We start from the raw sequence: 16,020 nt of genomic DNA on the forward strand, positions 1-16,020 counted from the left end.
TGAGTCCCTCGACGGGCATCGCAAGTCTTCCTTGACCAGTGGGTAGAGAGGGGCTGTGGCAACTGTCAGCACTGCCTTTCTTAACTAATGAAGCTATGTTCACTGCTGTCCACTCCCCACAGGAAGAAAATGAACGTGAAATGTAGAGGATTTCAAGTTTACAACAAGAATCTTGACCTAAGAATATTACTACAAAAGCAAAGACGGTGAATAAAGGAATTGGCCATCCTAGCTCTTGGCACACAAGATAAGCATTTTCAGTGCAGAGACTAAGCATATTTTGTGAAGTGTATACCTCAATCTTTACTACTGTATTTTTAAAAGCAAAGGTTATCACAAGTTTAAAATAGAATTGTAGTCATTGCTTATAAAAGCAACTTTTTGTAAAAGGCCAAATTCATTCGACAAAGAACCAACTACAGCTTAAGACATTAAGTCTGATTTTTGCCGTGGAGTCTACTTGGCCAAGAAAAGCAAAGCACAGGACGGCTATGGAAATCCATCCTAAAGCCCACTGAGACCCCTGTCACAAACAACAGAATACGGGGACAATGCAGCCTATTTATATTTCCCAGCAAAAGTCCTCAGACTTTATTTATACTAAAGGTGCTAGAATGATCCCCAAGTGCCTCCACAGAAGCATCCCTCAAGTATTCCATGTAAAACACCAAAGATGCAGCAGTTTTTAAAATTTCTACGTAACTCCAATAAAGTATTTTAAAGCCTTCTTGTCATCTAAAGATCTGTATTGTCTCGGGGACAAAGTTAAGGTTCGGGTGACTCTAACCATAAAGGAGGATGCACAATAAAATGGAAATAGAATACATCAAAACAAAACCCACTTTACTTTCCCCAGCTTTATTAAAGAAAAAGAGCAGTGGTGGTAAATCTCCAGAACGTGGTCAATCTCCTGGGATGCTCCCTTAAAACATGGCATTTGATCTCCAAGCACATGCTGGTGTACACGGTTCCCATGACTAAGCAGGTGAGAAGACGGCATCCAGACGTGCTGCTCATCTTCCAACTTTACCCAGTCTGTGGTCTGTCTTTGGATCGGCAATAATTGCCTGAACAGCTACTATAGCTTCATTGATTTTCGTCTGTAGCTCTCTGAGCTCTTCTATGTGCAGCAACCTCAGGATCTGAGCAGCTTCGTTAAGAACTGCATCTGTCACAGGACAAGAACATGGCCTCTGTCTGTCTATGGGTTCTGTGCGTCTAGCTGCCCGCTTACACCTCAGAACACACGTCCCTCAAATAGCTTGCTGTCAGATTAACTTACCTCCTGTGTCAAAGCCAAGAATATGCTTGTCTAAAGCAACAGGTAAGCCCTTTAAAAAAAAATGACAAAACTAGTTAAGAGTCACTTCTCTCGTTTGAAACTAAGAGCAGCTGGCTATTCGGTTTAGGGACCGTTACAATTTACCTTGTGATGAACAGTCTTTCCCTGTTATAACCACCCAGGAAAGGCTGCTGCTCCTCCTCCTCCTCTTGTTTTTTTGTTTTTTGAGACAGCCCTGGCTTTCTTGGACTCTGTGAACCAGGCTGCCTCCAACTCAGAGATCCACCTGCCTCCGCCTCCCAAGTGCTGGGATTGAAGGCGTGCACTACCATGCCTGGCCTGGCCTGATCTTCAAATGTGCCAGAGACACCAGAGCCCATCCAACCCTTTTAACTGAGCCTGTAAGAGTCCTTCCTTACTGCAAAAGCACTTACTGCTGCAGCAGCTACTGTGCAAATTAGATTACAAATGCTACTCCAAAGTACAGAAACATATCAAACAGTTCTTCAGCCAGCTTGTTTATATGTATGTTAATGTTACTTTGACATCTTAGTCAAGGATGATGACATCAAACTGAACAGTCTTTATAATAACTACCTAATACAAAAAGGAGCCCAGGAAGTCTAGGCTTTCTGCAGATAGAAAGTGTCTGGAGTCATGAGCAGTCACTGCTAAGTTCTTGCATAATCTACTAATATACTCCACCCAGGCTCTCTCTAATGGGGCTAAAACTTAAACGGAAAGAGTAGACTTGTACTGAGTGGCTCTGCATGCCAACAGACCACCAAAGACACCTACCCTTGAAATCAACCATATCCCTCAAATATTAGTCAGGAATGGCTACAAAGAACAGTAACCTGAAGTTAGAAAGTGCAGCACTGAAGAACGAGGTTCTACTTTGCAACAGGCAGATCTGGCTCAGCGCTGTTTTGCCTCCAGAGCGAAGACATCATTTTGGTGAATGAATGACTATTCTGTCAGAACAATTTGCTGCTTGTTTTGTAGTGTGGGTGAAATAAGCTCATCTTTGATCCAATTTCCAGCAGCCAATTCATACATAATTTACCTTGTAAGAACCCTTAGTAGAAAGCTGAGTGTCTCAGAGGCGCTTACAGTGCAGTACCCTGGCATCAGCTGCCCTTCACTACTGCTGGACTTGCTAAAGGGGTCAGAGGACAAAGGGCATTGGAGGACTTGGAGCGGGAATAGGAGGAGGAAGGGCCAGAGTTGTGGGAATGCTGGCTATGCCCAAAGCATCACGTCAGCATCTGTGTAGTAGAAGGGACCATTATTGAAAGCTGCAGCTGCTACTCCTGACCCAAGAACATTCTCTGCATCGTGGCTTCAGGGAGACTTAGTTTTCCTTTCAATTTTTTCCCCCTTGGGTATCCAGGCTGGCTTTGAACTTAGAGATCTCCTGCCTCCTAGAAATGCCTACACCTCCACACCTGGCATTTTCAGAGATGCTTGACGTGGCAGCATGGTTAAAAATATTCCAGTAGCACTCAAGGGCGAGGTGGTCATGACATAGCAAACAAAATGAGATAAATTAGGAGGAATCACAGCATGAGGATGGGACCCAGATTTAACAAAGCATCGCGTGCGTTCTGCCTTTTCTACCATGCGTCCAAATAACCCCACACACTTCACAAGGCTAAATATCCCTGGGCTCATGCCTCAGTTTGCAGATTGAAAGAATGGCTAATAGATTCTCTAGAATGTGAAATGTGGACAGACTTGAAATTCACTGTTACCTACTGGTCTTAACCTCAATCACTGAATTTGCTAGAATCGAATTCAAGTCATATGTAAATCAGACGGGGTTTCTCTGTGTAGTTCTGGCTGTCTTGGAACTATGTAGACCAGCAGGCCTCAAACTCAAGAGATCCCCCTGCCTCAGCGTCCGAGTGCCGGGATTACAGATGTGTCATTGTGCCCCACCTAGAATGTGTTGTCTTAGAAGTCACTAAGTTTAAATGCATGCAGCACCAGAGGCCCCTCCGTTAGTTGGCTCGGACTCTTAGAAAAGCACCCACCTCTTTTGTTTGATTGGCTTTAGCAACTGCATCCTGTGTTAGACGCTCCTGAACCAAAATACGAATTGCCTAGGAAATGCAAAAAGGCCAAGCTTAGTATTTTGCCAGACCACTAATATACAAACACCCATCCCTGCCCCAGTGCTAGGACTATGCAAGCAAAAATGCTGATTTGTGTGCCTGCTAACTTAAGGCACCTTCCCCAGTATCACAAGTACACAATGCCTAACAGGAAACATACACATTTAGACCTCTGACTTCACACAACTTTTTCTGATATGGCTACTATGTACTCCTACTGGGTTTCCAAAGTGTAGCCAATACACTATATTATGTTTCTCCTCTGCCTTAGTTTATACTGAAGCTGACGTGGCTACTGGGACTGTCCCAAGGAAATTTGCATAATAGACTGAGGAAAAATAAAACTTTGAAATAGCTAAATTTCATTAACACCACCTTGATGTCTTTGGCATCCAAGCTGGGTGGCAAAAAATCCATTTGGATTCAACATGAATGTTCTATTAAGCTAAGAACACTACTTTGCTTGTTAAAAATGTCTGTGCAACCACACAATTCTAATTAGTAGGATAAATTATAACCCCTTCTGGGTGGAGGAAGTTTATTCAGTTTATTATGTAGTTTACAGTCACCTTCATTAGAGGTCTTAAAGCTCTTCGTCCCCTACAACAGCCGTTATCTATCAGTCTCCAAGCCTACAGCTTGCATCCTCCTGCCCCTGCCCACTGCACAGCACACTCATAGCAGAAATGTTATGGAATGTTTTTTCTTTCTCAAAATTAAAACAGCTCTTTCATATAGTTGTGTTCCTTGATGTAGAGGTATAAACTGCATGGTTGATCTAGACCGGAAAGATGCTGAAGACAAGAGCAATCGTTCCCTGAAGAGGGCCTGTTGTGGGGCTACACTCACCATTAGTGATTTGGCATGTCCCTGGATCCTGACAACAGACTCAACTCTCAACTGACTGAGCAGACTTGGCTCCATCACTCTGTGTCCTGGATGTTCGCTGTCTTTTTCTCGGTCCGTGTCCTAGGTGTATGTACATGTTCATACCTCTACTTACGAGTGTGCATGGACGTGTGTGGAGATTAAAGGCTGACACTGGGTGCCTTCCCAATTGCTCTCTACCTTTTTCAAACTAGCCTACTCTGCTAAATTGCCTCGAGATATTTGCCAAAAATAAAATTAGGACAATGATCAGTATGAGATGGCTCACACTGATTTGGCTAGCATGCCTGGCTAGCATGCCCAGGGATCTAGCCATCGCTGCCTTGCTAGCACTGCAGTGACAGTTGTCATTGTCTTGGTTTCTTAAATGGGTGCTGAGTTCCAAACTCAGGTCCTTTGACTTATGTGGCCAGCGCTTTACCAGCTGAGCCGGCTCCCTAAACCCAACTTTTGTTTGTTTTAGCATTTCTCAGCATGATTATTAATAGGACTGAGTGGAATGTTATCTCTGCAAACACAAACCACATCGGTGTGTACACAGTTAATGCTTGGATAGCAGGATAATCTGAAACACGTAAAATAATGACATGTGCTCCAGGTCCCACATTTCTCCGACTGTCTGTTCATCAGCCCATCATAAGCAGACAGCATAGGGAAAAGTGGAGGGTTTTCTACATCTGCAGATTCTGTCAAGAGTGAGAACGGGCAGCTTCCCAGCTTACCTTGAGCATTACCAAGTAGTCATCATGTCGCTGAATCTGAAGGAGGTTAGCCAGAGCCATGACGCCAGCCTTAAAGTCAGGATTGTTTACTATGAAAGAGTAAAAGTGAGTAAGGAAAAACCCTGCAGCTCTGCAGACATCATAACTGCCTATCTGGACACAGGAGCGTACAAAAATAGCAACTTTCTAGGACTGACTCATCTCCGGTCTCTTGCTGCCTTCGAGGAAAGACATAAAGCAGTGCAGACATCCAGTCAGAAGAAAGTCTTACACATCTCACCAGGCACATTGAGGAGCTTCATAAACGACTAACTTCACTCACCCTGCGTCTGCCCTGGAGTAGTTGGCAAGGCCCACTTGCAGACACATTAACATTTCTTCCCACAGCTACTGATTTTAATACAGCCGCCTTCCATGGATAGCTTTCCAACATTTTTCTGTGCAGTGGCTCGGGAGTGTGCAAAAAGTTCATCACTCTTAAGCAAGACTCATACTGCAAGTCACAGTGAATCCTAAGACACTATGCTCTAGGTAATTTTCATAGTTTTCATGCTTTAAAGGGGAATTACTAAAAAGCACGTGATGAAACATTTTACCATTTGTCACTAAATTTAAAAGGGGACCAATGAGTGGCACAATGAGCAACAAATCAAAATCCAAATTACTTTAAACAAAAAACCACAAGCGTTTCTGACATTCAAATATTAGATATTGAGGGTTTGTGTGGAGAGAGCAAGCACACTGGAAAGCCAATGTAAAGCAGGAGAGAGTGCTGTAGTGTCGTTCATGTCAAGCACTCACTAAGCATTTACAAAACCAAGGCTGTCCCCGGGCACGTCACACTCACCGTCCAGGTTGATCAATGGCTCTGCATTTTTAGCTACGTTGTCAGTATTTTTTCTGTTATCAGCTACTAAGTCCTTGTATTTTTCAGCTATTAAAAAAAAAAGGGCAACAAAGTAAAATAACTGCAACTTAAGGCTAAAACAAATATTGCTTATTTACTGAATTTAGCTGAGCCATATTATGACATCCACTCAAAATTATACTTTGCTACACAAAAACTTAAAAAAGAAATAGATAATGTAACTTTTTGATTAAGCTGAAACTTGATCCAAGTTTTTTTCTCATTAATATTTGATGTACTACAGGCTGCCCCTGAATCCTGACCCTCCTGCCTCTACCTTCTGAATGCTTGGGTTATAGCAGAAACTTCCCTAAATATATTTCAACATTCTAAAGTCTAGGAAAATAAAGCCTTTTAGAGCTTTCTCTTAAATTTGGGACTGAAGAACAGGTGGGGGGGAGATGAACACGGCAGGTGAGGGGACGACACAGAGGCAGGATGTGGCAGTAACGCACCTGGTGTCCCAGTTACAGAGGCCAAGCAGGAGAATGGCAAATTGCAGGCCTGCCTGAGCTACAAAGCAAATTCAGGGCCAGCGGGCAACTTGGCAAAAACCTATCTTGTTTTAAAAAATAAAAAATAAAGACGCTAAAAAGGTATATGAAGTAGAAACTAAAGTTTCTCCCTTCAAATATTTTCAATACCTAAAAAACCATTTAAAATATAGTATCATACACAAATTTAAAACATGGAAATTAAAAATTCTGATTACAAAGCGAGTTCAGGACAGCCAAGGCTAACACAGAGAGACTCTGTCTTGAAAATCCAAAAAAGGGGAGAAAAAAAGTAGTGAGATTTAAATCAGATTTTAGTAACATTCCCTGGCATGTGATTGAAAGGCTTTTAAGTAATGGCAGGGTACACAAAAACTTCTCAGTGACTGAAGTCAAGAATACCAGCGCCTCCTGCAGATGAAGGCCAGCATTGCTGCCTTAATCAGCTCGGAGTGTCTGCCCCTGCAATGCTGAAATTGACGATTAAACAAAGCTTGTTTAAATTTGATACTACTTATCTTTCGACTCTTTCCTTTTACTGAAACAACACTGAGAACTGAATGTATATGCTAATCAACTGCTGGGATACAGCGCGAGCCACCAACACTGAATGCTAGTATAAAAAAACCAAATGTGATGAGAAAGGCAAGGAGGATGGACAGGAATCCACCGGAGCAGCTGAATGATCAGCCCTGATAAGGCCCAGGAGCCCAGGATATCTACTGCAAATGACCCCCACACAGCTGCTACCAACCCAGAGCAAACACATAAAAATCCCACTACAGGCCCCAAACGTTAGCAAGGCTGAGGTCACAAACCTTACAGTCCCATTTATTCCATAACAAAGAGAAACCACAGGGTTGTCTGTTTTGTTCTTTCAAATAAAACTGAAGGGCAGTTTTATGAAAATGGGAAACTGATCGTGCTTTACTTAGGAGATGTTAACTAGAGCAGGTCTTTGGAAAGAAGCTTCATTCAGAAAGTTAGCCAGTGCCCCACGCAGCTCAGCGGAGAACGAGACAGCACCATCGGGACGCTAGTTACCAAGATTAAAGTCAAAAGATGACAGCAGCAGGAGCAGAGGTGGCACAACAGACACGGAAAAACCTCATGGTAGCAGGATGAGAGGAAAAGAGAGGCTGCACCTGTTATACAGGTTTCAAGAGCCAACAGTCAAGAACTGAAAATGACATCGCCACGGAGGAAAAACATAAAGCGCAAAGGATGGAAGTGAAGCAAGATGCTCAGTCTGAAGCTGAGACGGCTAGCGGAAGGGGACAAGTGTAATGAAAGCTGTTTTCTGCTATGGGCACTAATAGTCAAAAGCTGCCAATAGCAGAATGTGGATAAAGCAAGATTAAATTAATACATACATGCCATCTTAATGTGCACTAGCATTAGACACACCAGTATATGTCTATCTCCTGTGAAATGGCTGCTGCAACTAATACTCCAAACCCTTCTGAGGCTCTGAGGCTGGCAGCAGGGTCAATGGCTAAGGTGCAGACTAAGGAAGCTGGCAAATTAACCAAACTAATGTTTAATTAACCTTTTTCAAAAAACAACTTCCAAATTCTAAAAGAAAAATGTAAATATCAAAGACAAAACAAAGCACATTCCACCTCTTATGATAAAATAAACCAAAAGTGAAATACAAAGTAGTGTCCCCACAGCCTTCTTTCTTGTCTTAGACCATCCCCCACATGACAGCGAACTAAACACGGGCTGGACAGAGTTCTCAGCACTTAGCACTGGCAGATTTGATTCCCAGCACCCACACGGTAGCTCAGTTGCATCAGCAGCTCCATCAGATCTCATGTCCTCTTCTGGCCTCCCCACACACCAGGAATGCATATGATACACACACAACTAAAAACAAGCATCCCTACAAGCCAGCACCACACCCACATTCCCCACAAAACATACCATTATCTCCATATTCAAGTCTAACCGCTAACCCAAGAAGCCAGTCAATTGCTTCTTGCCGATCTTGAATCTTGAAAGGACAGTTAACGTCTTTGAGATACTGTGAAGGGAAGAGGGAAAATCTATTTTATTATCATAAGCCACAGAACTACAGAATAGCAGATTGACAGGGGCCTCAGCTTGGATCTTTAAGAATTTTCTTTCTGTCTTTCTTTCCTTTTCTTTTTTCTCTCCCCCCTCCCCCCAACCCCCTGACAGGATTTCTCTGCGTAACAGCCCTGGCTGTCCTAGACTTGCTTTTGTAGACTAGGCTGGCCACGAACTCACAGAGATCCACCTGCCTCTGCCTCTTGTGCTGGGATTAAAGGTGTGAGCCACCACACCTGGCTAAGAATTTCTTATAACATTTGTATTATTTGTATTATTATTTTTTTTGAAACAGTGTCTCATGCCGCCCAGGCTTGTCTTGAATTCCAGATACCCAAGCCTGGCTTAGGACTTGGGATTCTCTCTCCTCCACCTCCCTGGTGCTGAGACTGCACTGCGCACCACCACATCTATCATTATTAAACCCTTCATTATATGTCTTAGGAGAGGAAATGTTTAAGAGCACCATTTTAAGAAAAACAGTGGGGGCTCAACAGGTGGCTCAGCGGTTAAGAGCACTCTTTGCTCTTCCAGAGGTCCTGAGTCCAATTCCCCGCAACCACATGGTGGCTCACAACCATCTATAATGAGATCTGCTGCCCAATAGTGTACATGCAGGCAGAGCAACGTGTACATAATAAAAAACAAGTCTTTAAAAAAAAAAAAGGCAGTAAAATAGTCCCTTTTAAAAAATGTTTGTATCCCAGGCAGAACAACTGGATACAAGAATAATCTCATTTAGATGACAAAACTGCAGCTGATACTCAACAGTGGCCATTCAACTTAATCTAGGATCAAAACCTTAGCCTTGATTCCAGGTCCCAATGCACAGGGCAATGAGATAAAAAGAGCAACTTTTAAAAGGACAGACAAGTCAGTCAGTTAATGGAACTTTAATTTTCATATACAAATGCCTAACAGAGCAAGCTACGTGTGAGTCGCCTATAGCCAAGTACTTTCGGCAAATGAGTGGATCCTTCAGCTGAAAGTCGATGCCAGCAGCAAAGCTTTCAGTGAAAACTTCAGGATAATTTATAAATAGATACTTCTTAGTCACAATTCATTTCTAACCATTATTTTTATGACTTTAATAAAACAAACAAGTTTCATTCATAAAATATGGCCATGGGCTGGAGAGATGGCTCACAGGTTCAGAGCACTGGCTGTTCTTCCAAAGGTCCTGAGTTCAATTCCCAGCAACCACATGGTGGCTCATAACCTCTGTAATGAGATCTGGTGCCCTCTTCTGGCCTGCTGGCAGAGCACTGTATACATAATAAATCAGAGAGAGATGAGAGAGATAGGAGGGGAGAAGGCGGTAGGTTTGGCCATTATCAAAAATCCCTTCTAAGCACTAAAAGTATTTTAAAAGCACAATTTGCAACGTAAACTCTAGAAATCAGTTACCAAACAGATGTTTCCAAATGCCTTAATAACAGTCCTGATAGTGTTTGGAGGAATTATGACTTACTTTTATTTTACTATTAGTCTGGGTTTTTTTTTCCAAGATAGAGTTTCCCTATTCAGCCTTGGCTGTCCTGAACTCACTTTTGTAGACCAGGCTGGCCTCAAACTTACAGAGATCTGCCTGCCTCTGCTTCCTGAGTGCTGGGATTAAAGTCGTGCACCACCACGCCCGGCTTAGTCTGAGTCTTTTATACAAGTAATTGTCTTTAATCTCTGCATACATTTTTTTATCACTTGCACATTTTACATGAAGTAATGGCTGCAGAGGCCAAGTGAGCAAATAGAAAACACTAGTACTATATTTTTCTATCTTTAAAAGTCCATTACAAATTGAAAAGTTTGAGGGTGAACAAAAATAAGCCAGTATAATTAACTGCAGTGGCAAGAAACATCAAGGGCTTGTTGTAGGTAAACACTTATGGGAACAGGCATATCTGCTACACGGCTCGTGAACAAAGAGACAGGTGCCACTGTCACCCCCCCTTTACTGACCGTACTGTAATGGCATGTGATCTTTATCAAGTTTGGAAACAATTCTTTCTCAAAAATATTACTAAAACTAATCAATGGGAAATCTAATTCTAGTCACAAAAACATCCACATATAGCTTTTTAAAGCTATTTCTATCAAATACAGGGACATCGTACATTAACTGTCAGAATAAACATGACAGTTTCAAGTTCTCAGGCATGTCAATCACACCTTTTAATAAGGTACTGTGGTGGTTTGAATGAGAATGGCCCCATGGGCTCATATATTTGAAAGCGGTTAGTGGGGCTGGTTGGAGGTGTGTCCGTGGGGTGGGCTTTCAGCCCACTCCAGCTCCCAGGACTCCCAGTTAGCTCTCTCTGCCTCCTACTTGCAAGTAAGGATCTGAGCTCTCAGCCTCTGCTTGCCAGCTGCCCCGCTCCCCAAATGATGGTCACGGCCTCATCCTCTGCAGCTGTGACGAGCATCCAAGTAAATGGTTTCCTTTCTAAGTTGCCTTAGTCATCGCGGCGTCTCTTTATAAAAACAGAAAACTAAGACAAGTACTCAAAAGCATATTGCTGCATGTCTGTATCTAATGTAACTCCAGTTCCAGGAGATTTGGCACTGACCTCTGTGGACACCCAACATAAACAGAGACACATGTACACGCACATAAAAATTAGAGTAGACAGTCCTATTAACGGATGCTGTGCCATTTAGAAAATTATTTTTAATCTAAAAACTGAAAACGTGGTAGGAGATATTTGCTTTAAAAATCTATGAAATTAGTTTTAGTTATACTGATCACTATTATATCTTGAAAGAACATAGGAATTTTCGTTTTGTTTTGTTTTTAGTTTTTTGAGACAAGGTTTCTGTGTAGCCTTGGCTGTCCTGGACTCACTTTGTAGACCAGGCTGGCCTCGAACTCACAGCGATCCGCCTGCCTCTGCCTCCCGAGTGCTGGGATCAAAGGCGTGCCGCCCCGCAAAAACATAGGAATTTTCAACCCAACCTCATTCATCATTCACAAACGTTCTCTCTGCTTCCTTTTGCTTCCTGATATGTTACCTTTTCGAAGAACTTGGGCCAGTCACTGCTGTGAATATTTCTCAAGTTTCCTCTATCTTCAATCTTGTAGTGTCTGATTTTCTGGTCTTCAAGCCAAACAATAAAGTTTCTAAATTCTGTTTCATCTGCAATAAAACATCCCATATCAAGTCACTAGACTGCCCTAGTAAGTGACCCTTAGGGACTCTTACCTGCAAGCACATTAAGTGACCCCAAGAGAAGCAAGCGAGAGTTCAAAATTCAGACTATGGAGCCATAGATTTCACTGCAATAAAAGCTGGATGAACTGTTTTGAGCATTAAATGAACTAAACATGCATGAAAGCGTGTTTGCTGTTTTATTGGTACTCTGGTTCCTTCGGAGCTTAAGGGGAACTGGGCAGGTAAAAACTTTGAAGCAGGCCAATAGACTAAAATAAACAAGAAAGAAAGGATCAAAACACCCTGGACATAAATATTTAAAACTGAAAGCTTGGAAACAGTGTACCTGGATGCATTTACTGCCTCAGATTCACGTCCAAACCCCTAGGAAAAGACCCCCATTTTCCACGTCCGAACTGAGACTCAAACTCCAATTTCGGCTCTACCGCCACCCCATCAAGCCTTGAGTCGAAGGCCAAGTACAAAACCAGGGTAGAGCCTGATACGCTTCCCGAAAACAAACGCTGCTACCCGCTTAGAAACTGCCATCTACCTGTGCGTCTCGCACAGCGGACTGAGTGAGGCCCTGGTCCCGGTACGCTCCCACTTTCTCACTAGCGGGCATGACTTTAAAACCAGTATCTTTTTCTGGACCATTCCACCTCCCTGACAACCGGCCACTAACTTTCTGCGCGCCCCGAAGGGCATCCCCGGCCCCCTCCCCAGCAGGTGCCCGCCGAGCCGCCCCGGGGCCAGGAAGCGTGCGGAGCGCGGCCGCCAGGTCGCCGAGTCCGGGTCCGCGCGGGCTGGGGAGGCGCCGTCGCCAGGCCCCGCGGCCGCCGCCCACCTTTGCAGTTGAAGCCTGCGGGGTTGTGGTAGTCCAGGGCCGTGAGCTTGCGTCGGAACATGGTCCCTACTGCTCGCGCTGGCCGCCCGGGCCTCCGCCGGGACAGGAGAAGCGAGGTGAGGCTGGGCGGTGCAGGGACCGGCGACGCGGCGAGGGGGCGGGACAGAGAACGACGCTCGGGACAGACGGCTGACGGCACCAATCGCGGCTTAGGAACGCCTGAGGCCCGCAAGCGCTCGCCAATCACCGCTGCTGCCTAGGAGGCGGGGCCACGTCCGGGCACGTCGACGCTCAAATAAACTTTATTGTCAACTTCCTAGTTGTACAATGGACCGAAAGCCAAGTCGAGAGCGGGTCTTTTCGTGGGTCTTCTTGTTACAGAAGGAAAAGCCAAAAACCAAAACCAAACAAACAAAAAACAGTGTCTATAGGCTTTCGGCGAGTGGCTGTAACTCTTAGTGGCTCAGAGTTGCTGCTTAATGTTTTTATTGTATTAATTAATTGCTCCTCTTGGAATGCTGATAATGCAAAGACGGAAAAGAAAGGTCCCGGCAGGATGGTCTTTCGGATTTGTTGGAGTGATGGATGCAAAGATAACATAATAATCCCAATGCATATTTCAGTTTGTCACTAGTCACCGTGAAGTCAGAAACTGAGAACTGGCCTTTCCTTCTCACCCAAACTCTCAGTCAGTGCCGTCAGTAGGCCACCAACTCCTGCCATGTCTCCTTTTTAGTTCCACAGATATGACCTCAAATAGGAACCCGAATCACTTTTGCTACTCTAACTCCTGGGGCAGTCTTGCCTTTTCTAATCTATTTCTGATTGTCTAAAGCGCCCCTTTAAAACTTTCTGCTTGTCATCTTTTAACAGAGTGTCGGTGCTTGTGATCTGAGCTGGGTGTTTCCATGATCCTTGGCCTCTTATCCAAAGAACTGGAAATAAGGACTCACACAAACTTGCAAAAACAAAATAGTTTTATTTTGAGTAAAGCTATAGTGCAAAGTTACAGAGTGACGGCAGGCAACATGAGTGAGAGTACCAAGAACCTCCGGCTACAGCCCGGTCTCTTTCCATGGGTCTAGAGGAAGGAGGAACTGGCTATTAGTACGGGTGGTCCTTTATTTTAATTGGTAGATCAAGTTATATAATCATTTTTCAACTGCTCATGTTCCTACCCGTGGCTTTAATCATATGCACAGGCATAAGACACTAAACAGGAGATTCTTCTTAAAAGGTTTTTTAGAGGACATTGTGCCTGCACCCCAAGCCAGTTCAGGCTGGCTTGACCTGTCTAATCTGTACACCCCCTGCATTGGGCATACACTTGAATAGAGACTGTTTAAGTGTGATTGTCACGAGGGATGCAGAAACATTATTTAGAGAAGTACATATAAGCTGGGGAGGCTGAGGGGGTTCTGGGGTGCCAGGCGAATTGTTTGGAGAATAGTTTGTATGGTGTGTGTGTGTGTGTGTGTGTGTGTGTGTGTGTGTGTTACGTGCAGGTGAAGAAACAAGACCACCAAGTGCACTATTATAAGAGGGGATATGTGAATAACCCAGAAACAAATTGGGGTTCCAAGTTAACCTCTCTCTCTGTAGGTTCCAACCTTTTCCAGACCTACTTCATTTAGGATTCTTTAATGCTTACACCTCCCTGCCAACCCACCTACCCTAGATAGGAGAGAAAAGAGGTTAATGGGAACAGGAGAAGTAGACCTTTTTGGATTCAGTTCCTGGGAGCAATTCCCCTGGCGTAGTCAGCAGAATTTCAGCAGAGCAACTTGGGACAGCAGCCAGAACCCGAAGCCTTGAAGCATTCTCTGGAGCGGTTCTCTCTACGAGCGTCTAGAAGTGGAGCAATAAACAGTCAAACAATACCAAGACCCAAAAAGCCCCGCCTCCTGTTTTGGGCTTACATACATATCTCCTCTCAGAGTCTGTACTAGGATGTGTTTCAGCTGGCAAAACCCAAGCCCCGCTGCCCCCCACGAGGTGGTTCATCCTCTAGTGGAAAAACATCACCTGTTCTCTCACAAGTCTGTTCCCCATCTGACACTTGGGATCAAAACAAAAGCCTGTTTACGTCCACTCCTTCTCTCCTATGCTTGCCTGCCTCCATAGTTACCTACTGTGTTCTAGGGACAATCAAGTGTTCTTATGAAATTTAAGACCCTTTCCATTCCAGTTGCAAATGGTTTTTCAGACAAAGGGCCGCAGTGATGAGCAATAAAGGGCAAAAAAAAAAGGGGGGAGGGGGTGACACAAAAAAGAGAAACCTATGCACTGTGGCTTGGTGAGGAGTCCACTTGCAGTGAAAATGATAGCTTATTTTGCTGGAAGAGGGCTATAAAGTAGGCTCGAGAGGGAAACATATTCGTGGCCGCTGGAGGAAGGCAGTGACAGCTGGTGAGACTGTGGACAAAGGCCAGGGCGTGATCAAGAAAGGCTTTCAAGGCAAGCTGACGGGTGCCACTGAGGCTCTCGGAGCTAAGCCAACTTACATTTCATTTTAGTTCAGGAGTGGGTAATCAAACACTGTGGGGCATACAAATGAAGAAGCCCTATTCTCTAATTTCAGGAAGTTTAAGTGTAATAATAAACACAGATAAGTAAATAATGCTTCTAATCTAGAGTCAAAAAAACGGCAAGTGAATAATGAGAAGCATTCAACGTGCCATAGGGCCAGAGTTCAGGGTTTTGTTTTGTTGTTGTTGTTTGAGACAGGGTTTCTCTGTGTAGCCTTGGCTGTCCTGGACTCGCTTTGTAGACCAGGCTGGTCTCGAATTCACAGTTATCCACCTGCCTCTGCCTCCCGAGTGCTGAGATTAAAGGCGTGAGCCATCACGCCTGGGTCAGAGTTCAGTTTTAACAGGACACTGGGAGACAGTTCCTATAGGAAACTCCTTGAAGAAAAAGAAAAAAACATTTTCACATAGTGGTAGGTAGTACATTTCCTTTAAAAAAAATATTTATTCACTTTTCATGTGTACTGTGTGAGCTTGTGTGAGTGTTTTGTTTTTGTGTTTTTGTTTCGAGACAGGGTCTCTCTGTGTAGTCTTTGGCGATCCTGGACTCACTTTGTAGACCAGGCCGGCCTCGGATTAAAAGCCTGCGCCACCAGGCCAGGCCTCAATATACATTTTTTTTTTTTTAAGTGTGCACCATTATGCCTGGCTATTTCTAAAGTGAGCAAGTTCACTAAATCTTTGTTTAGTTATTCTTCCAAAGAGCGAACAAAATGAGTTGGTGACATTTACCAGCAGTCTCCATATTACATACAACAAAGCTTTATATTCTGATAAACGTTACCAATCACACCTCCCAGGAAATCGGAGTTCTCTTAAGTTGTGTACTGCAGAGTGGTCCCTCTCCTTCGGGGAGCCTCCTAAACATCTTCAGCTCCCTCTGAGACCCTTTTTGTTATATCTGAAGGGCTCCGAGAAGCCACAGAACATCTAAGTAGAACTACATTTTATCGGTGGAAATAGAATCTGGATGATTCGGAATTCTAGTCGCACAAGAAACATAAACCATCCAT

At 43.9% G+C, this 16,020-nt stretch overlaps 2 protein-coding genes across 2 annotated transcripts in view; one reads left to right on the forward strand and one right to left on the reverse strand.

Moving 5' to 3' along the window:
- Nid2 (nidogen 2) overlaps positions 1–1,271 on the forward strand; it is a 64,341-nt gene extending 63,070 nt beyond the window's left edge. The window contains exon 21 of the mRNA XM_051142544.1: positions 123–1,271. Within this exon, the coding sequence (XP_050998501.1) occupies positions 123–133 (11 nt within the window). The 3' untranslated portion in view covers positions 134–1,271. The remainder of the gene's footprint in view (positions 1–122) is intronic.
- Positions 1,014–12,647, reverse strand: Rtraf (RNA transcription, translation and transport factor). Its single transcript, XM_051142531.1, has 8 exons — positions 12,480–12,647; positions 11,493–11,617; positions 8,337–8,436; positions 5,857–5,943; positions 5,010–5,098; positions 3,319–3,387; positions 1,283–1,331; positions 1,014–1,168 (listed from the first exon to the last, which is right to left on the reverse strand). Exons 1-8 carry the CDS (start codon positions 12,538–12,540, stop codon positions 1,014–1,016), a joined length of 735 nt encoding a protein of 244 aa, XP_050998488.1. The 5' UTR covers positions 12,541–12,647.
- Between the last annotated feature and the right edge of the window lie 3,373 nt (positions 12,648–16,020).

This window comes from Acomys russatus, chromosome 3 (assembly GCF_903995435.1).
Source record: "Acomys russatus chromosome 3, mAcoRus1.1, whole genome shotgun sequence".
NCBI lineage: Eukaryota > Metazoa > Chordata > Mammalia > Rodentia > Muridae > Acomys > Acomys russatus.